Source organism: Colobus angolensis, unplaced genomic scaffold, assembly GCF_000951035.1.
Source record: "Colobus angolensis palliatus isolate OR3802 unplaced genomic scaffold, Cang.pa_1.0 Scaffold102, whole genome shotgun sequence".
NCBI lineage: Eukaryota > Metazoa > Chordata > Mammalia > Primates > Cercopithecidae > Colobus > Colobus angolensis.
The window spans coordinates 8966454-8991545 of NW_012111142.1; the positions used below are offsets into that span (position 1 = coordinate 8966454).

Below are 25092 nucleotides of genomic sequence, written 5' to 3' on the forward strand. Positions count from 1 at the left end.
CCTAAGACTTTTAAATCCAAAGCCCATGTTCTTAACCCTATTGCTGTACTTGAAGTTTCTCCTAGTCTAGGGAGGAAGGGGAAGAATGTAAAAAACAATTAGAGTGTAATAAACACCACAGTAGAGGAGGTATAGGAGCTCTAGGAGCACAGGGGAGTGGCCACCCCTCACTGCATTCCTGATGGAAAGTTTCCTCGGGGACTTGCAGTTGGGTTGAGTCAAGTAAAACAAACATTTTTCAGACAATAAACATGGGTAAGAGCATTCTGGAAAGAGAGTGACATGTGTGCAAAAGCATGGAGGCATTCGTTCCTCCAGCAAATATTCAGTGTCTTCTCTGCTTTGGTCACTATGTTAGGAAACCCAAGGGGGAATAAAAAAAGAGCGAATCTAGTGAAGTGGATGAACTAGAAAAGGTAAGACTGGAGGTAGAGAAAAAAAAAATATTCAGAGGGAGAGATAAGAGGAAAATAGCTGTTAATAGTATACTTATATTATGTTTTGCAATTTACAGTGCATTTTCACATGTCTAGAACACTACCTCGTACATAGTTGGCATCGAATGAATGATCTCTGTAGACCTTTAAAGTTATCCATTTGCCTAGAAGTTCTGTGAGAACAGAGAACATTTGTTCACCACTATCACCACTGAAATCTGCAGTGGGGCCACTGAGTTGCACAACTCCAATAGGTGCTGTTTACATGGTGGCCAGTGAGAATGGTCTCTGTGATCACAATGTGAATAGTGATGTAGAACTATTATATGCTATATTTATATCTATATATGAGTATGTGTGTGTGTAACAACATAATAGATGTACAACTTGGTAGCTTGGGTTCATATCTTATATAGAGGATTAACATTTATTGATTAAGCTAATTAATGAGAAGGAAGGCAGGAAGTCTAGACAGAGATTGCCATCATTCAGCTTCTTCTCCATGCAAGGATCGTTAGTGAAATCTCTGCTGTAAACCAGCATATCCACTTCACAGATGGAGATGAGACATAATGTGACTGCCTTAGAATACAGATCTATTCAGGACTCTTCTAGCTAATGCTTTTCTACTGCAGCAACAGTACACAGTTTCTCTTTAAAGCCATCAGTGCATGGTTTTCTCCAAAGGGCCAAGGTTGCTTCTTTCCTAAGAAACCAGCTGGGCCGCAGAATGTGTTGCTGGCCCCTCGCAGCTGGCAACCTCCCAAGGTGAAGGAAATTGGGAGCTGGTACCAGGAGTCTTTGTCAGGTATTGGTGTGTAACTAATTGCTGCTGTAAACATTTCTCACAAGAAGGTCTGGCTTTGCAAGTTCTTGGAGTAAAGAAGATCCTGAGGTTTACTGAGTGGATTAGAAGAATACATATTTGGAAAGCAGAAAGACTGTCAAGCATCAATTTTGGCAGAAAACATTTTGTCCCAGATAAAGGGTCTTTCAAACACCCTTTAGTTGCATTTCTTGACTGCTTACAGCCAAGAATTGAGGCTGTAGGAGTATGCTAGAAAGAGCTAGGGGATCGAGGTCAGTAGGTCTAGTTCTGCTATTTACTAGCTCTTTGATCTTAGGCAAGTAAGTTGACTTGACCCCTCCAGCTTTAATTTCTTCATCTGTAAAATGGAGTTCATCACTTCTTTAATGTTGTATAGTGGCAGAGTAAACAAAATAATGTATGAAAAGGGCCTAACCCAGTGTGGTATAATAAAACAATCTTGAGTATTGGAATCCGACCTCGTTAAATCCAAACTTACTTCTTGACAACAATGCAAACTTTGACAACACCAGTAATAATAATGATGACAATAATAATCATAAGTAGCTAACATTTCTGGAAAATATACTATGTACCAAGTACTGTGATTCACACTTAACTTGGATTGTCTAAATTAATTGGCCATACAGTGAATACTATTATTGTTGCCATTTTATTGATGGGAATAAAAGTTAAAATCATCTAGCTGAAAGTGAAAGGGCAGGGATCCCAACACAGAAGATCTGATTCCAAAGTCCAGAGCATGGTTTTCAATCCCTAAGCTAAACTTATTTTCTCTCTAAGCCTCAGTTTCTTTATCTATAAAATGGTAATACCAATGCTTACCAATCTCGGTGGGTTGTTAGAAGAATCCAAGGTTCTGTCTCAGAATTGTAGATGCCACTGCATCTACTTCAGTGGCGCAAGCTCAGTAATTAGTGGGGTGTGGTAATGGGTGACATGGAAGTAGCAGAGGCGAGAGTGATGAGCATGATGATAATGATTGGCACTCCAGATCTTAAAAATGACTTCCATTGCTATTATTGGAGAAATAGGTTCCTGAATAGACAGAAAACCAGACAGGGGCTCCTTTATCTTCTTTAAAAAGCAAAAACATCTAACACCTGTAAAACCTGTCCCAAGTGCATTTAGAATGGTGTCTCTGATTTCTTTTACTGTTTCTTCATGCAGCTGGGACTGTAATATAGAAAACAAATCTAAGAAATTAAAATGGCCACATCGACTGAGGAGTTTACATCATAGCTGTGGAGTAAAAGCAATAAAGTGGCTCAAAGAGGTTATTCAACCCTTCTTTTTTCAGTGTTCATTAAATTGCACTTTAAATAAAACTGTCATAAACCTAAAAGACACTGAGTGACTGTTCTGTCTGCAGCAGGAGAGGGCAGCAGGGAGAGCAGGAACCCCTTTCAAATAAGGACGCTCTGTGGTTGGTTTTTCCAGCTCCCTGGCAGGCAGTTTCTAGTGAAGCCTCCTGTTCCTGCCCCAAGTTGCAATGCTGAGTGAGTGTGGGGCATGTAATCAGGGATGGGCTGTAATTGGGTTGTTGGAGGACTTGGCATGTTTGCAGAGATCATAAATTCTGACTTCAGGCCCTGATCCCCAGACTGCCAACCAAGTTAAACTTGAGCCTTTTGCTGAAAGCTACATTTTGAACTTGGCACCTGAGGGTATATATGGCCCAAGTTTTCTTCTGAAACCCTTACTCTCACCACAAAATGCAGTTAAATGTTGCTTAAGTTTTAGTTCTTGAAGCAATATCAAGCCCATAGCATTTTTTTTTTTTGGCTGATTTCCTAAAATACATCATAAACCCCATTTGTTTGCAATGAATAGTTATCTCCCTTTGTTTTTCACTTCACTTTGGGAGTTCTCTATAGGCCTGTGCCTTGAGTGACAGAATTTGAAGGTTACAAAATATCATTTTGATATTCATGATCTCCCAGTATATTCTGGGAAGGAAGTTGGAACCATAAATATGTAAATTTGTGTTGTTAAGTTTATTTCTAGTGGCCTGTGAGATCTTTCAAGGGGCCACCCCAGCCCTATTTCTCCTTCTCATGTCACATTTCAGCCACACTCCCCACTGCAGAAACCCACATATGCCAGACTCTCTCAGGTTCAGGTCTTTGAAATGCCATCTCCTCTACCATTACTTTCAATGGCAAAAAACACAATTACTTTGCACCAACCTAATATAATCTCATTCCCCCTTTTGACAGCCAAGTTCCTATTTGTTCTTTATGTCTGTCTCACTTTCTCTGGGAAGTTCCCTCTGTCCTCAGTCTGGTTAGGTGTTCCCTGTCCTGCCTCTGGTGCTGCTCCATCACATCAGGGACCTTAAGGTGTTGCCATCATCTGTTTATGTGTCCATCCTTTCCATGAGACTGTGAACCCCAGGACGGCAAGGCCTGTGTCTGCCTCATGCATTTATGTTACCTGTAGTAGGCATACAACAAATAATTGTTGGATGAGTCTGGAAAAGATGAGGGAAAACACCGTTATTAAGGAAAAGGCATGTTGTATAGTCAAGAGTTGATTTTAAAACATCACAGGTGTATTAGTCCTTTTTAATGCTGCTGATGAAGGCATATCCAAGACTGGGCAATTTATACAGGAAAAGGTGTTTAATGGACTTACAGTTCCACGTGTCTGGGGAGGCCTCGCAATCATGGCAGAAGGCAAGGAGGAGCAAGTCACATCTTACATAGACGGCAGCAGGCAAAGAGAGAACACATGCAGGGGAGCGCCTCTTTATAAAACCATCAGATCTCGTGAGACTTACTCACTATCATGAGAGCAGCACAGGAAGGACTTGCCCCCATGATTCAATTACCTCCCACTGCATCCCTCCCACAACACCTGGGAATTCAAGGTGAGATTTTGGTGAGGACACAGCCAAATCGAATCAACAGGCTTTGGTGTCAGGGCTGGGTTCAGACCGTGGCTTAGCACTCATTTACTATGTGTCCCGGCAAGCTTCGGAAAGCTCTGATCCTGACTTTTGTCATCATCGTCATGGGGCGGGGGCACAGCTCAGAAGCCAATTGTAAGGATTATGGTAATTGAGGCAACATACACATACTGCTATATGCAGTGCCTGGAAATGCATTAACATAATAAGTCAACGCACCTTTCATTTTCTTTTATCTAGAATTATTCCTAATTTTTCCCCAGTTACCCCAGCCACAAATATACAACAAATGCTTTCTAATATGCTCAGTTTAATTCAAAAGAACACATATTGTCCATCTACTCTCTGTGTGCCTAGGCGCAGAGACAGAAGCACAAGTGAAAAAACACAGTCTGATTCATATGTGCGAGTGGGGTGTGGTAAAGCAGACACATGTAAATCACTTTAATCAATAAAATTAGATAAGTGGAAAGACAGAGGGAAGCAGAAGGTACTAAAATGGAGCAAGTACACACGCTTGGCCCAACCTAAGAACTGGAAAAGGCTGCTGGGAGGGATTGGCAACTCCTAAATCTCAAAAGATGAATATGTTTAGCCAGGCAAATAAAGGTAGGAAGGGCATTCGGGGCAGGGGCAACAGCAGATGCACAGAGGCAGTTCAGTTTTACTGGAGGGGTGAGTTAGAGGCAGGAAGTGGTGGGAAATGAAGCTGGAGATGTAGACAGGAAAAGATCAGAGAAGACCTTATGTGTTTGGCTAAGGAATGTATAATTTACCAACAAGGTAACAGGGAGCCATTGAAAGGTTTTAAACAGAGGAGTGGCATGATTGAACCTGCACTTTATTGATTGATTGATTGATTGAGATAGAGTCTCACTCTGTCACCCAGGCTGGAGTGTAGTGGTGCCATCTCGGCCCACTGCAACCTCTGCCTCCTGGGTGAAAGCCAACCTCCCACCTCAGCCTCCCGTGTAGCTGGGACTACATGCATGCACCACAATGCCTGGCTAATTTTTTTCTCTCTTTTTTTTTTTTCTTCTTTTTTTTGGTATTTTTAGTAGAGATGGGGTTTTACCATGTTGGCCAGGCTAGTCTTGAACTCCTGACCTCCAGTGATATGCCCACCTTGGCTTCCCAATGTTCTGGGATTACAGGCATGAGCCACTGCACCCGGCCTGAACCCTCCTTGAGATGCGTCATTGGCGTGAAATTAATTTGTAGTTCTCAAAGAAAGCCTTTTAAAAGATCATCCCAGCCTGGCGCGTTGGCTCATGCCTGTAATCCCAGCACTTTGGGAGGCTGAGGCGGGCGGATCATGAGGTCAGGAGATCGAGACCATCCTGGCGAACACGGTGAAACCCCGTCTCTACTAAAAAAAAAAAAAAAAAAAAAAAAAGCCGGACGTGGTGGCGGGCGCCTGTAGTCCCAGCTTCTCCGGAGGCTGAGGCAGGAGAATGGCGTGAACCCAGGAGAAGACGGAGCTTGCAGTGAGCCGAGATTGCACCACTGCACTCCTGCCTGGGTGACAGAGCGAGACTCCGTCTGAAAAAAAAAAAAAAAAAAAAAAGATCATCCCCTCTGGAGGTTATTCATTTCATTCGCTGTTAGTTTGGTATTACTAGGAGTAAATTTTCATGCTTGAACTTGTGGGCTCTACAAAGGTGAGTATGTGTTTCTACCTGACCTCAAGGAGTTCTTGGAATATAGGGCATGTGAAGCATCTACTGGAATAATTGTAGGAGGATATGGAAAGTGGCAAGGGGCATAAGACTAAAAGAGATTTGCAGATGAAGTGCTAGAAGACATGTTTTCAAACCTATTCCTTGAACCAGGTGCTGAGCTGGCCACCCAGTAAGCACTCAAGGTTCTTCATAAAATATGGACTCCCCGGAACTTCTGTTTCAGTGGGCCAGGCTCAGGAGTCCCCAGTATATTCCCATGCACAGCCAGGATAAAGAACCATTACCAGAAGAGGTCTGAGGAGAGAGAGGTTAAGTTTTGAAGAGGCCATTGATGGCAGAAGCATGTAAGCTGTGCCTAGAAGAATGAGTAAAATTTGGACAGTAGATTTCGTGCAAAGACATTCTGGACATGCCAGATGGCAGGTGAAGCATGGGCTGTGATGGGATGCAGGAAAACAAGACCTACACTAGAGGGAGCCCAGGAGTTCTACGTGACTGCAACATAAAGCCGTGTAGTGGCGGTTTGGCACCAGATCAAGGAGGTGAAGGAATTAGCACTTTAACTGATAGATACTTGTGAAACACTATTATTTCTATTTTTAATGGAGTGACATTTTAGAATGGAATTGTATTTCAGAGCCATCAGATCCCTGCAACATTTTTGTGTGGGGCTGGGTTACCAGTTAGAAAATGATTGCAAATCTTAAGTAGCAGAAGACAGCCAGCTGAACCAAGGAATAACTATCAGTCCAGCTACCATTGATTATACCTGGAGCTGAATAATTATTTTGCTTTTGCTTTTTCTTTCTTAAAAAAAAAGTGAGGAAGTGGATAGGGAAAAGTTCATGATCTCATTACCCACAATTCCAAAATCCAATAAGCTCTGAAACCCACTAATTTTTCGTAACTTTTTTGGTTTCAAAAGCCTGCCTGAAACAACATGAGACAATTTATGATCTTTATTTATCTAGCATTATATGAACATTAATATATTTTACTACAGAAATAGTAACATGTTTGATGTCTCAGACATGCATGCTGTCTCAGACCACACTAGGGTTTACATATACAGAATTTGTAATATATTACCTTTCTAAAATTGGAAAAAATTTGAATTCCAAAGTATATCTGGTCAGAGGATTTTGTGTAAAGATTATAGACTTAAATTAGCGATGAAAACTAAATCTGAAAGAATCCAAGCAATGTTTCAAAGAAAGAGGAAGACATGAAGACTGAGCTCTTGTGCAGGGAAAGAAATGGATAGAAGGGGTTTTATAGAGAGGGTACAAACACACACATTTTCATGTTAATGCTAGGAAGATGATTGTGTTGATGTCAATGTACTATTGGAATTCTTGTATGAAAGTTCTAATGGCCCTGTAATTGGTGATAGATGAACAGAAAGGCCCTTATGACAAGGAGTGTAGGCAGTTGCAGACAAGAAAGTGGCAAAGTGATATGATCTCAAATCAACCGAAGGGTTCCCCGCACCAAAATATTTCCTCCTCTCTTATTGCCTTGAAAAGGCAACTGAGATTCTTCACTACTTAGTTGAATGAAGGCTTTGAAGGCCCTAAACTTTTGAAGGCTCCTGGGAAGAATAATGGCTTTCTTCCTCCTGCTCCACTCATTTTATACTCTAGCTGCTCCAATCTGAAAATACAATGGACCTGCACACCTCCATGCCTTTGTCTATGCTGTTCCTTTAGCCTAAAATGTCTTCATAGCCCCTTTCTCCCCAATGGAAACTCACTCATCCTTCAATCTTACTTCCTTTGGGAAGGATTTCCTGAATGGGCCAAGTTAAACTAATTCTTCACTATATTTTCATTGATTCCATGCATAGTACTTATAGTTAGGTAATTGCTTGCATAACTACCTTCACTAAATGGGGATTAAATGTTTTGAATTGCTCAAGTCCAGCTATCAGCTGAAGATACAATGATGGAAAGACATAGCCCTTGTATTGAAAAAGGTGAGGTTTAGTGGGAGAGGCACACCAGTAAATAGTTATGATAAGATAGAATGTGATAAGCACCAAGACAGAAGTAAGCAGAGAGAGGTCCTTGTTCCACGGAAGAAGCCAGGAGGATTGGGAAAGCAGCGCTTTGCATGAGACTGGAATGAGTAGGAGTTGCCCACTGTCTTGTTCTCCTGCTCACAACTTTTAGAGGCTCTCCATTGCCTGTGGAATAAAGTCCTAACTCCTTCACTTGGGCTCCTAGTTTCTGCATGCTCCCACTCTAATAGACAATTCCAGCCCCTAAAAACTGCAAAGTAGATAGGAGGTACCCTCGGTTTAATTCTGCCTCAGGTACAAATAAAGAGTAGGAAGAATGTTTAACTGAGGTTAGAGTTCCAGGCACATTTCATGCCTTCTATCCGTACCCAAGTAACTGTGAGTGGGAGAGAGGCAAGAATTAAGATGTATTCCAGAGAGTGATTCTCATGATGGTCTATGAAATGCAATCTGGGTACACAGGGAAATGAAGATGGGAGGGAATAGTAGAGAAACAGTGTTAAGGCCCATGAGGCTAAAGCATTGCTGGAGTTGGGGCACCAGAAAAGGCAAGTGGGTAAGATGAGAGGGGGTGTCCAGGTGTAGGGTACTTGAAATTCATGTGTTGGAGATGGTTCATTTATTACTCATAGCAGGGTCTAAGGTGTATCTATGGAAATTAGTGGCTAAAGTAGGGTGAAAGATGAGATCATTAGAAATGAGGCCAAAGTGTTGGAAAGATTATCTGCATGGATTTGGAATTTGCTTATTGTCATGAAGGTAGTAATAGAGAGAGAGGAGTGAGCTGGGTGCTAAAATCTTTAATAAATAAAAGGGAGTGATCAGGAATATTGTGGAAGGCATCAATGGAAAGCAGTAGGTTTAGTTCGATAAGCCATTTGCAGGAGTTGGCGTTATTGAGGAAGAAAAAATAATTTGAAAGCAGTAGTGATGAGCTAAGAAAACACTTTACTCCACTTTCTGACCCAGGAATAGATAGGAGTGTGGAAGGGGAAAGCTATGCTTGCGAGAGCACGAGAAGAGCCATGTCTTCAGGAGAGAGATGAGTTTGAGTTAGAGCAAAAAGGTAGAGAGCAAGTTCATAGAAGAGATTGAGGACATGAGGAATTTTGCAGACTGAGGGTTAGGATGGTCAGGGAAGGGTGAGAAATGGGATTCAATTGAGTCTGTGGGGAATAAGGCCCTTTGTTACAGACCAGTTTCATTTTCTCATGGTGACCAAGGTAAATGGGGATGTAAGTCTCACTGTCTTGATGTTTTAGGGGAAGACGAGTCATTGGCTTACTACTGCCTAACTTGGGATGGGGGCTTAGGCAGCATTAGTGGTAATGCATGGGGTATAGAGGTGAGGAAAGCATGTGGTGTATGAGGACCATTAAGACTCTAGGCTGCCTTTGCAGTTTGCAGTGGGCAGTATCATGGCTAAGGGACAGCAGGTGGCATATGTGGTTGCAACTAGAGGAGTCACAGTCTCACCAAGAGCACTGGCCAGGGGCTGGGCACTTAGGGACTTTGTAACACTTAACTGAAATCTTACGCCCCATGTGGTATTACTGGCCCCATTTTACAGATGCAGAGAGATTTAGTAGCTTGTTCAAGGTCACACATTTAATAAAGCTGGTATTCTTGCTCACACCCAATCTGGAGATGAAAAGTACTCATTTGACCTGACAGATAATGGAGGAACAATGATTTTTTTTTTTTTTTTTTTTTTTGCCTTTACATAGGAAGATTTAAATCTGTCTAACTTTAAGCTTTAACCTTCACTAACAACTGCGGTGTCAGTTCAGTTCTGTTGTTCCTAACCCTTCATAGGAATTAATCATTGGTACCAAAAATACAGATGGTTTCACCATTATTATAGCTCTTATAGTAGGGAAGGTTGAATTGAAGCTCTTTTATTCATGAAGAGTGACTCAGATGCTATATTTAATCGACTTCTACTTCTTTCCATCTTAGGTAGGATTTGACAGCTACTACTGCCTCTCTTCCTGGGCTCATAATTTCTTGGCTTCTGCTGACTTCTCTTTGCCTTGGATTTTGAGTTTACATATTCCTTAAGGCTCTTGGATTTGCTTACCACAGGAGAATGTTCAGACTTGTGATAAACCGTTGCCGTTGACATTGCCATTGTTTCTCCCTGTGGAAGGCAACAGTTAGCAATGTGCAGACATTCAGAAATGAGATAACCTTTATTTTCCAATTAAGAAATGTGCATAGAAATAGTATCTTCTCCTTTTGGAACTTATTTTATGTATATTTTTATGACCACATTCACTTACCAAGTCACTGTTAACTTATCGAGCACCTGCAGTCCTTGTCCAAGGCAGCTTGCTGTGAGATGCAATGAATGCCATTGTAGATGTAAGGCAGAGAGTGGTAACATAGAGAGGGTTACCTAGGAGCCCATGGCAGCAGGTGTAAACTCAGGAGAGGACGGAACAGCTGTCTGTGCCATGCTTTATAAAGCAGAGATCAAAACATGTGATTTGACACAGAATTTATTATCGTTTGCAAATTTACTTTGAAAGGATATAAGACTGAGTTTTGTTATTTGGTTCTGCATTTTCTCATCATCTCTTAAATTACATTGAATCAAAAGTACCTTGAAAAATCCAAGATATGTGGTCACAATGGCCATATAATTTATTAAAATTTTTTAAACTGTGCCAATTATATTAAGTAAAATGTTTTGCTCATGTCAGTGTAAATAATAAAAAGTCTGAGAAAGTGTCTTAAAAGCCAATGCAAATTGGCTTCCTGGGATTTTTGTTTGTTTCAATGGTGTGATTAGAGCTACATTTTTAACATAATCTCTAATGTAAATGTGACATATACAAAATTGATTATGATATTTTTATGAATTAATAGAAGAATTTTAAATTAGAGCTAAATTTATAAGAAAGGCATATTTGTCAATATATTTGTATATTTATTGCAGAATAAATAAAAGCAGTCATGGAGTTATACAGACTTGAATTTAAATTCCTGTTCACTCTCTTTTTTTTTTTTTTTTTTTTGAGGTGGAGTCTCGCTCTGTCGCCCGGACTGGAGTGCAGTGGCCAGATCTCAGCTCACTGCAAGCTCCGCCTCCTGGGTTTACGCCATTCTCCTGCCTCAGCCTCCCGAGTAGCTGGGACTACAGGCGCCCGCCACCTCGCCCGGCTAGTTTTTGTATTTTTAGTAGAGACGGGGTTTCACCGTGTTAGCCAGGATGGTCTCGATCTCCTGACCTCGTGATCCGCCCGTCTCGGCCTCCCAAAGTGCTGGGATTACAGGCTTGAGCCACCGCGCCCGGCCCATCACTCTCTATATAAACTGGGGAAAGTTACTTAATCTCTCTGTTAGTCTATCTATAAAACAGGATCAGTAACAATTGCCTAATTGGTGGGGTTATTGTGGAAATTAATTAGAGCGTCATGTATAAGGGTTGTTAATAAGGATGATGAGGATAGAAAAAAATATAGTTATCAATTCTCTGAAACTAGCAAAGGGGAAAATATCTTCCCAAGAAGAGGAGGTTACAGCATTTATACTCATGTGATCAGGTATTAGCTTGTTTCTAGAAAATTATTAGCCAAAAAAGTTTCTAGACCCACCAAGCAAATTCTTGGGTTAGAGGAGTCCAGAATAGGTCATATGGGCCCCAAAGCCAGGTTGTATGAATTTGATTCCCAGCTTTGACCCTTGCTGCATGACCTTGGACAGGCCACATAGGCCCTGCCTCACTATCCTTGTCTGTATTCTGAGAATACATGGGTTTAAGTTAGTTAATGTATATGAAGTGCTTAGAACAGTGCCTGGCATATGGTAATATCACATGTTTGCCCATTTTTGTTGTTATTATTATTATCATTATTCCTTAGATTCCTGTAACATAAACATTGAACAAAAGGCAGCTGTTTGATGGAGTCTTTTTTCCTAGTGACTAAATACATTTTTCTAAATATAACAATGCTACACTTAAAGAGCTGAGATTCAGACTTCTAACAGTTTTACTGTGGTCTCTCCATTCTTCTGAAATAGCAATGTCTTTGTTTTTCTTGGCTGCTACCTCCTTGGTTAATTTCCATATCAAAAAGATATACCCCTTCTGTTTAGAAGACATCACTGTCTTTTATCTCAGGTTGTTCCCACAATATCTCTGGCATTGTTTTGACCTGTACTTCCCAGATGAGGTATTTGAGGCTTGCCCAGTATAAGCCAGAAGCACCAGGCTATGTTCCAGGGCTATTTTTAGGGCTGTCTGTTGACATGATAGTGATTAGGTCATTTGTTTCTGAGGGCATTCTAATCTGCTTACACAAAGATGACACAGGAAAAAAATTAAGATTCTGCTGAGTTACGGTTCATGTATTATGTGAACTAGCTAACTTTTCTAAATATCTGTTCACTGATTCATTCATTCACCAAGGATTTTCTGGGTCACTTCTGCCACTGCTGGGGATACCAAGATAAATAGGACACTGGCCCTGTCTTAAAGGGGTTCTGAAAGACTTGTGAATTAAGGATTCATTCCTTCACCACATTTTTATCGAGGCACTGGCACTACAGCAGTGGGCAAATACTGAAATACAAACAAAGTACCTACCTGTAAGGAGTTTACATTCTGATGGAGGGAGACAGACCATCTGCTGGGTTTTGTAGGTGCTATAAAGAAAAACAAACCAGGCTGTATCAGCCAGTGTGTTTTGTTGTTGTTCTTACAGATAACCAAATTTGTTATTGTAAATATGAATGGAAAAGGATTTGCAATAAGCTATTTTAGGAATTTCCAGAGCTGGTAAGAAGCTTATATGCTAGAGCTAAGGGAATGGGGTAGTTCCTATGTGAACCCATCGATGCTGCTACCCACCGCGTAGCACGGGAACCTCTGCCACAGCTGCTCCCCAAAGCACATGCTATCCCCTGAGCGGCCACACCCTCAGGGGCTCATTTACCAAGCTTTGGACACCTCTCTTGGGCAAATTTCCAGATGAAAGAGTGCCTGGGCATGGTAGTTCCAAGCTTCCCAGGCTCTGTGCTAGGGGAAGGCTCACTAGAAAGGGTTGGATGAGCCAGTGTATACTCAGGGTAAGGTAGGTAAAGAGTGAAGGAGAGATGCTGCTCTACCTAGAGTGGTCATGAAACAGGAATCAGTTAAAAATTGCCTTTAGCTGCTCACCAGGAAACCTATCAGTAGTTCCTCGCCCACTATGAAGATTAAGCCCAATGACATTAAGACTTGGCCTCTCCTTTCTTCTCCAGTCTCATATACTACGCATTGGTGCTTCATTTATGTGAAATTGCTGCTGCTTCCCGTATACATCATGCTGTTTCCAAGGTTGTGCCTTCTGTGTTCATTCTCCGGACTGCCTTCCTCTGTTCTTTGCTTGGCTGACTGTTTAAGCTGGGGAATCCCCTCTGGGAAATCTGCTTGGCAACCGGGTTTGCATCACAAGCCCCTTTTCTATGTTCCCTCCACAGACTTTCTGCCATACATCTCATAATTCTCTGTATTATGTTAAAACAACCAATTTGTGGCTGTCTCCTTCATTTTCTGAGTTCTGAAAGGTCAGGGTTGCCTCATTCATCTTTGTAACCCTAGTGCCTAATGCATAGTAGGCAACCAATAAATATTTTGAGATGACATGAGTTAAATTTTGAAGGAGCAGGAATTTGCTAGTTCAAGAAATTAGAAAGATGAGCATTGCAGGCAGCACATTCAAAGTTACAGCTACATGAAAGGGCAAAACAGGTTTAGGAGAATGTCAGCAATTTGGTGAGGCTAGAAAGAAGAAAGCATGTTGGGGGGAGGCCCAATGTGATGCTGGAGCATTAAGAGGGTCAGGATTAGGATGGCTCCTATGTGCTAAGCAAAAGAATTTGAGCTTATTTGAAAGCTTTGGGGAGGCTAAATTGAAGGTTTTAAAACATGTAAGGGACTTACATGACCAGATTTGTTTTTAAAGAGGTTTGTCTAACAGCTGAGTAAATGGTGGATTAGAGGGGCTCAGAATGGAAGCAGAGAGACCATGAAGAAGTCATTCCAACAGTAAGTGAGGAAGAATTGAAGGGAGAGGCTCATGGGCTGCTTAAGAGTTCAGATCAGTGGGATTTGGGGACTAACTAGCTGTGGCAGCTGAAAAATGGAGCATGGTTTTAACCAGAAGGACCCTATGGCCACTTCCCAAACCATCTTCATGCAGTTTTCCTTATGTCCTCAAAACTGAACTTCCACCTATGGGTGATGGATAATACAAAACAAAATGCATCACATCTATTTCCCATTGATTGTAAGGAAAATAAAATCTAAATATTAGTGCTGGAAGGGGCTTTGGAGATCACACAGTCCAACCTCTAATTTGATGTATGACTGAGCTAGAGAGAAGAAATTACTTTTCTACTATAGCTCTGAAAATCAGTGGTAGGCACTGAGTCACCATTGCATCATCTGCTTAATTTTCCACATAGCACTCTGTCTCTCATATTACCTTGTGTAATTGCTTATTTTCTGTCTCTCCTTGACATTAGAATAGAGCCCTTGACTGTCTAAAACAATGTTTGGTCTATATGTAGATACTTAATGAACATGTGTTGAAAGAGTAGAGAGCCAGGTATAATCAGGTTTGCTCCCCGCTGAACCAGTGATCTTTGCACAGAACCTTGGTTTGGAGGTTATCAAATCCGTAATTCTATTTCATACTAGGGCTTTGCTTAATTAATCCTACAGAGACTAAAATCTAAGCAATAACATTGTACAGTAGTTCTCCATGTGGCTTCAAATAGTGAAGAACTGAAAATAATCATTATATTACTTTAAAAATATTAACCACTGACAAACTCATAACCATTAGGATGGCTATTGTAAAAAAAAAAAAAGTGTTGGTGAAGATGTGGAGACACTGGAACCCCTGTACATTGTTGGTGAGAATGTAAAATGGTGCAGTTGCTATGGAAAACAGAAGGGAGGTTCCTCAAAAATTAAAAATAGAACTACCATATAATCCAGCAATTTCACTTCTGGGAACATACCCAAAAGGACTGAACATAGGGTCTCAATGAGGTATCTGTACACCTATGTTTATAGAAGCATCATTCATAATAGCTAAGATATGGAAGCCACCCAACTCTCCATGGATGGATGAATGGATAAACAGGATGTGTTATACATACACTATGATACATTAGTTAGCCTTAAAAAGGAAGGAAATTCTAACACATGCTTCAACATGGCTAAACCTTGAGGCCATTGTAATAAGTGAAATAAGACAGTTATAAAAAGACAAATACTCTATGATTCCTCTTATACAGTACCTAGAATAGCCAAATTCGGAGACAGAGTGTAGAATGAGAGGACAGAATATGGACTTGTTTAATGGATATGGAGTTTTATTTTTGCAAGATGAAAAGAGTTCTGGAGATTGGTTGCACAACAGTGTGAATCTACATAACACTGCCAAACTGTACACTTAGAGATGGTTAAGATGACATGTTTTGTGTGTATTTTACCACAATACAAAAATATTTATCACTGAGGTGTGTATATCAGTTATCTCATTTGATTCTTACATTAACCCCGAACTGCTGTCAGAAATATAAGTTTCATTTTATAGTGAGGAAAATAAGGCTCAACAAAGTGAAGTGAATTGCCCAAGGCACATAAGTGGAAAATGGATAAGCAGAGTTTCACACTCAGATCTCCTGATTTCACGCCCAGTGCTGGCTTCTGCCACATCAGGGGAGAGAAAGTATGGTTGAATTAACTTGCCTGCTGGCTGTGTGTGTGCATGTGCATGTGCACGTGTGTGTGTGTGTTACAGAGATAGAGAACAGAAATATGAAAAAGGAAGGAGAGTGCATGTACTTAAGCTCCAAGACACTTGTTTCATGCTTCTCGTTCAATTTCCCTCCCTTCCAAAATCTTCAGAAGGCAGGTGTGAGTCAACTGTAAATATAGAGAGAAAAGGTCGCCCAACATTTCCTAAGCTGGCAAAATCAAAAGTCACTGCCATGGACATGGTCTGTGTACATGAAATTAAAAACCTTTAAGATGATCAGGAGAGGACAGTGGCTCTTACTTTTTGCAATGGCTCCATTAGACATTACCCTACTTCCTATGAAAGCAAAAGATGACAGAACACATTTACAAAATCTAATGTGGTCTAGTGGGAGGAAGAAGAACCAGCAGGAAGAGCATGGAGCAGGAGTTAAGCCTACACCTACTTGGCCAGACCGCCAATCAATTCACTGTATAAACCCAGTCATGCTCCTTCTTCTGCCACAAAGGTTGGGCTCCCATTACTACCATTATCTTCATGTGCCAAATTGGAGCTGAATTTAAAGGGAAGAGCAAGATCATTTTCCAAGGGGAGTTAAAAATGCAAGAGGGTCATCTAGCCTCTTATAAAGAACTTTTATTTATCATGGGCCTACTATGTGTCAGGCACTGTAATGGACATTTCACTTATAATGGCCCTAATCCTGCTACTGTTTGATAACTTATTTTTATGAGGCACTTAGAGAGAAGATCGAGTTCCCCAGAGTATTTCCATAGAGGATAAAGAGTGGAGTCTTCATATTAACATAGGTCTGTTTCCAAAGTTTGTTCTTTTTTCCATACCATAGTGTTAAGTTCAACAGCCAAGATATAAAAAGCTAAGGAAGTACTAAGGAGACAAGAAAGGAGTTAGCTGTGTCTGTCATCCACAGGTGAAAGCTTTTCTTTTGCTTTTTCAACTTTCATTTTAGGTTCAGGAAGTAAAGGCACATGTTTGCTACATGGGTAAATTGTGTGTCACTGAGGTTTAGTGTATGAATGATTCCATCACCTAGGTAGTGATCACAGTACCCAATAAGTAATTTTTCAACCTTTCTGCCCCTTCGTCCCTTCACCCCCTCATAGTCTCCAGGGCCTTTTGTTTTCATCTTTATGTCCATGTATACTCAGTGTTTAGCTCCTACTTATAAGTGAGAACATGCAGTAGTTGATTTTCTGTTCATGTCCTTGTCCATTTCTCAATGGAGTTTTTTTGCATATTGAATTAAGTTCCCCAGGTGAAATATTGATGGATTAGTAGGCAGTGAAGTGCAAGAAAAGTGTTGACAAGCTGATGGGGATGCATTTTGTGAAGCAAGAACACAAAGCAAACTCCAGGTGATAGAGAGTAGGAGGGTCTAAGAAAATTGTAAACAGTTCTGTTTGGTTTAAGGGTAGTTGTGTTTGGCTGTGGTTGGAGATCATAATTCCACCATCTTTTGAGCTAGTTGGGACTGCATTGTGAAGAACCTTGAATTCTGTATAAAGCCGTATGGTATTTATTTTTATAGGTAGTGGGGAGCCATCAAAAGTTTGTATCAAGGGGTTTCTCCACTGTTTTTAGTACTATCTATAGTTGTTCTTTATATGCTGTGAGAAAATTAAACATCCCTGGAGTGTTTAAAAAAGAGATAGTGTTTTCATTCTATCTCATATAGACAATAGCATTACTGGCTAACATTGCCCAGAAGCAGTTGCATTGTATCAGCAGTTAGAGTCCCTTAACATGGTGAGATCACTGAGATCTAATCACACTGGCTTTTTTTCTTGGAATAATGAGACACTTGTTTTTGTTGTTGTTGTTGTTTGTTTGATTATTCTTTGCTTTAGGAAGGGGTAAGAAGCTTCAAGGAACTTCGAGCCAAATTTCAAAATCTTGATGCTCCACCTCTTCCAGGACCTATTAAACTCCCAGCAGGAGTTTCTCCAAACGGTGACACTGGAGGAAAACAGTCAACTCAAATTTTGGCCAATGGGAAACCCCTCTCATCCAACCACAAGCAGCGCCCACCACACTGTTCCAGTAGTGAGTCCCGGCCTCTTCAACCTCAGAAAATAAAGTTGGCTCAAAAGACTGAAATTCCAAAATGTTCTAGCTCCCCAGGGCCTCTGGGAAAGTCCACTGTATGTTCTACAGCAAGTTCACAGAAGGCTTCTCTGCTGTTAGAGGTGACTCAGTCAAATGTTGAGATAATCACTAAGGAAAAAGTAGTGGTGGCCAATAGCTTCAGAAACAAACTCTGGAACTGGGAGAAGGTTTCATCTCAGAAAAGTGAAATGTCATCAGCCCTTCTCCTTGCCAACTGTGGAAGTAAGGCCTTCCATCTGGAAGGGCAAAAAGGCATGGGGCTTACTCCAGAGGACCCCAGGAAAAAGCTGGAAACAAAAGGAGCCCATACTCTTCCTTCCCAGAAGCACTTGGTGGCCCCCAAAATATTACTTAATGTCTCTGAAGATCCCTCTTTTGTAATTTCTCATCATATCAGGAAGAACTGGGAAAACCCACATCCTGAGAAGAGCCCAGCAAGCAGCACCTACCAGCCCATCTATGAGTGTGAGCTTGCCAGCCAGGCCCCAGGTAACAAATGTGATCCCCATGGGACAGGGGCTAGGAGGGGTCATCATATTTTTCTATTTTAAAACCTGTTGACTCAGAGTGGTTATGTATATGACCTGGGTAATGTTGCTCCAGACTTTCAGCGTGATATTCTAGGCCCATTTGCTAAACTATAATCTTGGGTTTGAGTAAAGTGCTTAATCTCCTGGAATTGCTTTGTGAGATAGCTTTTGGAAAAACTTGGATTTGAATCCTAGCTCGACTTCTTACAAGTTGCATGAATTTAGGCAATCTGTATTGATTCTTAGAGCCTGAGTGCTCTCTTATAACTCAAATCTGTCACCAATCATCTGTCTTGGTAAACAACACAACTATCCTCCTAATACTCTATTTCCCTTCTCTTCCCTCATTCTACACACTGAATCTATCAGCAAACTCTTGGTTTTGCCACCAAGTGCTTGGTATTGTGTAAGTTATAAAAAGATAAAGACTGGCTGGGCACAGTGGCTTACACCTGTAATTCGAACATTTTGGGAGGCCAAGGTGGGCAGATTACTTGAGGTCAAGAGTTCAAGACCAGCCTGGCTAACATGGCAAAACCCTGTCTCTATTAAAAATACAAAAATTAGCTGGGCATAGTGGCCTGTGCCTGTAATCCCAGCTACTCGGGAAGCTGAGGCACCAGAATTGCTTGAACCTGGGAGGCAGAGGTTGTAGTGAGCCAAAATTGTACCACTTCACTTCAACCTGGGTAACAGAGCAAGATCCTGTCAAAAAAAAAAAAAAAAAAAAGATAAGGACTGTCTTTTTTTACTACCAAATCCCTAGCACCTAGAAGAAAAAGGCCAGATTGAATAAGTCCTAAAAAAAAATGTGTTGAATGATTGATTAAGTGGATGGAAGGGTGGATGGATGGATCTCCTTACAACCTTGTATGGTTTCTGTTTGTACTTGGAATAGAATCTAAACTACTTGCTTTGTGGTCTTCATGGCCCTCCAGGCTGGTCCCTGTTTTGTGTCTGACTTATCTCCTACCTCTCCTCCCCTAGCTCTCTGCCCATGGTCAACACACTAGATTTCTTGCTGTTCCTTAAACAGGCTTTGTCAAGCCTTGGGACATTTGCACTTGCCATTCCCTCTTCCTCAAAAACTCTTTTCTTTAAGATTTTGTAGCTGCATTTAGGCCTAAGTTCCAAAAAACTTTCCAAGGTCAGCTTTCTCTAACCTCTCTATATAAAGTATACTGCCTCATGATCAACAGTTCACACTTGTCATCCTACCTTATTTCCTTCATAGAACTAATGGATCTCTGTAATGATCTTGTTTATTTGTTTACTCGTTTATCATCAGTCTCTTGTTATTAGAATAAAAATTTGTGAAGGTAGGACTATACAAGTTCTTGTTCTCAACTCTATCCCCACTTCCTAGAACAATACCTGGAATATAGTAAATAAATAGTTATTGATGAAGGGATGAGGAAGAAGAAAAGACAGATGGGAAGAAAGATGTATGGGAAGGAGGGATGAGAGAAAGGAAAGAAGAATGTATTATCTACCAGATGGAGCTATTGAGATAGTTAAATGAGATAACGGTTGTAAATTACTTAGCACAGTGCCTGGTAAAAACTCCAAGCCCAATTAGTAAGTGATAATTAATATTCACAGGTCTTCTACCTAATTTGATAATGACTTAAGTTTTTGACAATGCTACTTGTAATTAAAGCCTAGGGAGAAAGGAACTTTGGGCCTGAGTTTCTGGGGATGTAACCCGCTGTGGGTGAAGCAATAAGGAAGCTTTCCCTCCCTTCCAGCTTGTGGAGGAGAGCGTAGGAAGTCTCCCAGGGGTATATGCAAAATGCTAGGCCACGTCTTAAGTTTTCGCCTGAATGGCCCATGTAGTCAACTACTGTCTTACATAAGTCAAAAATCAAAGCAGTTGGATTACATAAGATTTTGTGCTATTTTCAGTGTAAAGGGCAGATATGATTTTCATGTATAATATTGGACTTTCTGTTGGAGTTAGATTTAAGACTGCAGAGGACAAATATATATAAAATTGGAACTTTCCTGGAAAATTCCAGGACACAGGTGCCCAGATATCATGAAGTCAGTCTTGAAGCCAGTCCTAGGCTATGAGCCCTGGAAATCCCAGATCAATTCTTATTCCTCTTTGTAGAGCCAGTATCATTTGCATGTCATAAGTGCTTGAAGAATCCTTTCAGTAGTCACAGCCTCTCTCCTGTGAGGGAGGCCCTGTGCTTGGTGCTGGGGGGTCAATACGACACCATCCCCACCCACAGAAGCCCACGTTTAATGGGAACAGAGATCAGTACCTCCAATGTGCCATGATATTGATGTAGTGGTATTAACAATGTGCTACAGGGATACAAATCAGAGGTTGATTCCGGCCTTGATTCCTGTGAGAAATCAAGAAAAGCTTTCTAGAGGAGGTGTCATTGGAGCAGAGCCTAAAAAGAATGAATTGAAGTTTGCCAAAAAAGGGAATAGTGTTCCAGAACCAAGAAAAACATGAACAGAATTTTGGATATATGAGAGCTTTTTAAGGCTATCTAAATCAAATCTGGAGAATGGAGAAGCCAGTGATGCATGTGAAAAATATTTGGGCTTTAAGTGGTGGGAAGCAAGACATATAACACACCAAACAAAGAATCTAGAAACACAGATGGGTGCCTTGTGATGTAGAAATGGCAGAGATGGAGTGACCGATTTCATGCTGAGGAAATCCTTAAAGCAGCAGCATGGCAATTGATCAGGTTTATGTATTGATCAGGGCATGAACTGTTGGGTGGAGAATAGATTGGACAGGACTGAGATGGAGGCAAGGAAACCAGTTTTACCCAACAAGCTGTGATATGAAAATAATCATAACCTACATTTTTTACTGTCTGTGTTCAGAAAAACAGTCAGATGTCAGACATCACCACCTTCCCAAAATGAGGCCACTGCCCTCCATCAACTCCCTGGGTCCTCCTCCCCAAAAGCCTTCAAGACCTACCATTGTGAACCTCCAGGCCTTTCAGAGGAAGCTAGCTGCTGTTGCCAAGACTCAAGGGGAAGGTAAGGAAATGCACAGGGCCCTACACATGGCCAACAAGGAGTCACCTCCGTCTCTACATCTTCTCCCAGGTGACCATGCAGCTGCTGTTTTTCATGAGGCTGGACATCCATCGCTGCTTATTCTCATCTAGGGGCTGTGGCAGCTTGCCCACGAAATGACGTCTCTGTGGGAATTGGCCCCTTATCGCTCCTAGACCAGCCCACTTCCCCTGAGAGCACTGCATTTGATCACTGGGAATCTGTCCAAGAGGAAGAAAACAAAAAGTTGCTGAGCAGGGAGTCACGGAACCTTTGTGTTTCCTGCAAACCTGTGTTGTCAACACAATCCATTGGTGCGGGAGAAGTGGGGAGGGAGTGAAAAGGGAGAAAGTCAGTGTGAACTTGGCCTGAAATCCTTAGCCGGGGTGGGGGGTGGTGGCCTCAGGCCTCTGTGATCTGCTTTTGGTAATTAGTTGAAAGCCTACAACCCCCAACCCTCTGATCCTTTCCAGAAACTGAAACATCTTTGGAAGCCATTTTTTCTGTGCTATTTTGTGTCTTCTACTATTTAAAGGAACACCTCTCATCCCTCACCACTCCCACCACAATCTGATCTTGCTGACATTTTAAATGCCTTAGCTTATGTTTGCTCTAATGAAACACAAGATGAACATACACTTTGGGACAAAATGTACTGCTGTGTTAACATTTATTTTACTGTGACCGTCAGCACCAGCAGATGGCAGATACACTGAGAGAGCTAGTGCAGTCTTTGTTCGTTTTAACTGCTTTGGGCAACTTCATGGTTAAATGACTCTAACTTCATGATTCTCAAACTTGAGTGTACATCAGAATCACCTAGAGGACTTGTTAAAACACAGATTGCTGGGCCCCATTCTCAGTTTCTGGTTCAGTTGGTCTGAGTTGGAGCCTGATAATTCGCCTTTTAACAAGTTCCCAGAGGGTGCTAATGCTGCTGGTCCAGGGACCGCACTTTGAGAACCACTGCTACAAGTCATCTTAAGTCTTATCCTAAAAGGAAATTCTATATGGGGAGATAGGCTCTTATAAGTATACTTTACTGATATGGCCAGCTCCAAATCAAAGAAGGATAAATGTGATTTTTATAAACATTAAATAATTCAGCCCTCAAATAATCTCTCTGAATGAGAAGGTTTATCAGACAACATAGAAAAAGGTACTAAGTCTTTTGTAATAAAATGGGCTTCTGTACTCACTAGCTATTTAAGTTTGGGTTTGTTAATCACTGAGCCTCATCTTCCTTATCTATAAAATGGGGATAATTTTCCTTATCTGTAAAGTGGGGTACCACTGATCTCTTAGGATTATTGTGAGGATAATGAGACATGATGCTGGGAAAGAGCTTAAATAGTGCTTGGAATACCAGGAAGTGTTCTGTAAATGTTCAAGGTTATTTCAAATGAACATTGAGCAGCAATAATCTCTGTACCATGTCCTGTGATGGAAATGAGAGATTAAGAGATAAACCCCACAGGGGTTCTGGTCTTTAAGGAGGTCAAAGTCTAATGCAAGAGATTGTATCCATAAATAAGAAATTGTACTGTAAAGTGTGGGTGAGTACTGCAATGCAGGAACAAGTATCCCCTGGGTGCTGGGGTGGAGGTAAGGGATGTTTCAGGCATAGGCAAGCTTTCATTCTCCACATTACCTGTGGGGTCACATCATTGCACAAGCATCATTCACTTTAACCAGGCTGTGCAAACACCTCTTTTTCACTCTGCCTCTTTCTCTTGCAGTGACTGTGGAAGGTGGCTCCCTGCCTCCAGAAAGGTAAGTACATGCTCCTTAGTTGTGTAGGAACATAGCCCATCACAGGGGCTACTTAGCCTGCTTCAGAGCAGACAATTAGCACAAACCAAGAATCTGTATTTCTCAGAAGGGTTTCAGAAGGAGTGATTTATAAGCAGCAAATTGCAACTTTTGTTGTAAACAAAAGATTAAATAAATTGTATTTAACATGTGCTGACGTTAAGTTGCAAAGATAGTCCTCACAGGTACATTTTTAATTATATAGTTGGGTTCAGTAAATTGAAACATCACCCTTCATAGTCATAAATTGAATTAGAGGCTAAAGAATGCTCTGGGCAGCTGGTGTGATATTAGGAATCAGTAATGGGATAAAGGATGTTTTATTTTTGGTGCACTCCTTCTAAGAATTTTGCCATAGAAGTGTCAGTTCATTAACTCACTTACCCAAATAATATCTATTGAGACCTTGATGTGTCAGGCACTCAGCTGGCTACTTTATACACATTTTTCATTCTGTTGTCTCAAGAGGGCTGCACAGTTGCTGCTGCCGCTCACATTTTTTTTTTTTTTTTTGAGACAAAATCTGGCTCTGTTGCCCAGGCTGGAGTGCAGTGGCATGATCTCGGCTCACTGCAACCTCCGCCTCCCAGGTTCACACCATTCTCCTGCCTCAGCCTCTTGAGTAGCTGGGACTACAGGTGCCCGCCACCACGCCTGGCTAATTTTTTGTATTTTTAGTAGAAACAGGGTTTTACTGGGTTCGCCAGGATGGTCTCAATCTCCTGACCTTGTAATCCACCCGCCTCGGCCTCCCAAAGTGCTGGGATTACAGGCGTGAGCCACCACACCCAGCCGCCGCTCACATTTTATTGCTCAAGACACTTGTGCTCAGAAAGTTTGCCACTTGCTGAGCCATGATTCCAACCCAGATGTGCCATAACCACATTGTTTATATATCTCACCTCCCTCACAAAGATGTTCCCTGTTCTCAAAAAGGTTAGTCTTAGAAGAAGATCCAAACTTAACAACAAATAATCATATTACTTATTCCTTTATCAAATGTTTACAATGGTAAAGTGTGTTACGGTTTGTAATAGAGGAAAGGACAATATTCAGAGGCTGCACTAAAGAGGAACTTGTTACATCTCCTTGGGAGGGTCAGGGAAGTCTTTAAAGAAGTATCAGTTCTCCATTGCTAGAGTAATGCTACATAATAACAGTAAAACTTTCATAGCATACATGAGTCTGTGGGGTACAGTTGATCTGGGCTGGGGTCAGCTGGGTTTGCTCATATGTTTGCAGCAGACTGCAGGCTGTCTAGGCAACTTTGTGATATTGGCTGTGGTGGCTTACATGTTGGGGGGAAGCTTACAGTTGGCTGATCTAGGATTGCGTTAGCTGGGGATGGCTGGGCACCTTGACTTGGCACCATCTGTCTCTCCTCATCCAGCAAGCTAGCCCAGGGACACCCTTCTACAGTCACTGCTAACAAGCAAGACAAGCCCAATCACACCAGCACTTTTCAAGCCCTTGCTGTGTTGCAGTTGCTAACATCTTATTGGTCCAAGCAAGTAATGTGGCCAAGCCCAGAATCAGAGTGGGAGGGTGCTGAAAGTTGCATGGCAAAAAGCAGGGATGCAGGAAGGAGTGAAGAATGGGGTATTGAACCAGTCAACCTATCCTTGAAGAGGAAACATTTGAAATGAGTATTGAAGATGCATATTTGCAGCATAGCATGGGAAAGGACACTGTAGGTAGAGGCAGGAGATGTGAAGCAACATGTTTAATTTGTGGAAACCAGAAATAAGTACAGTTAGAGTGTAGAAAGTATAGAAATGGATTGTAGAAGTAAACAGGAGCCACATCACAGAGGATCTTGTACAACAGAGAATTGATAAGACAATCTTATTCAACAAGGAACTGGTAGTGTGGTGTTAGACACCATGTGCTCTGGGAACTCCTGGGTTTGTCGTCCCTTTGAAAAAGTTAAATGACAGCACATTTAACTGAA

General features: G+C 41.4%; 1 protein-coding gene across 1 annotated transcript in view; it reads left to right on the plus strand.

Annotated features, from left to right (window-relative positions):
• The window catches only part of LOC105511310 (chromosome unknown open reading frame, human C1orf168), a 100897-nt gene that overhangs the window by 10501 nt on the left and 65304 nt on the right, over nt 1-25092 (plus strand). The window contains exons 2-4 of the mRNA XM_011941458.1: nt 17508-18255; nt 21150-21311; nt 23069-23102. Coding sequence (XP_011796848.1) covers nt 17508-18255; nt 21150-21311; nt 23069-23102 — 944 coding nt within the window. The remainder of the gene's footprint in view (nt 1-17507; nt 18256-21149; nt 21312-23068; nt 23103-25092) is intronic.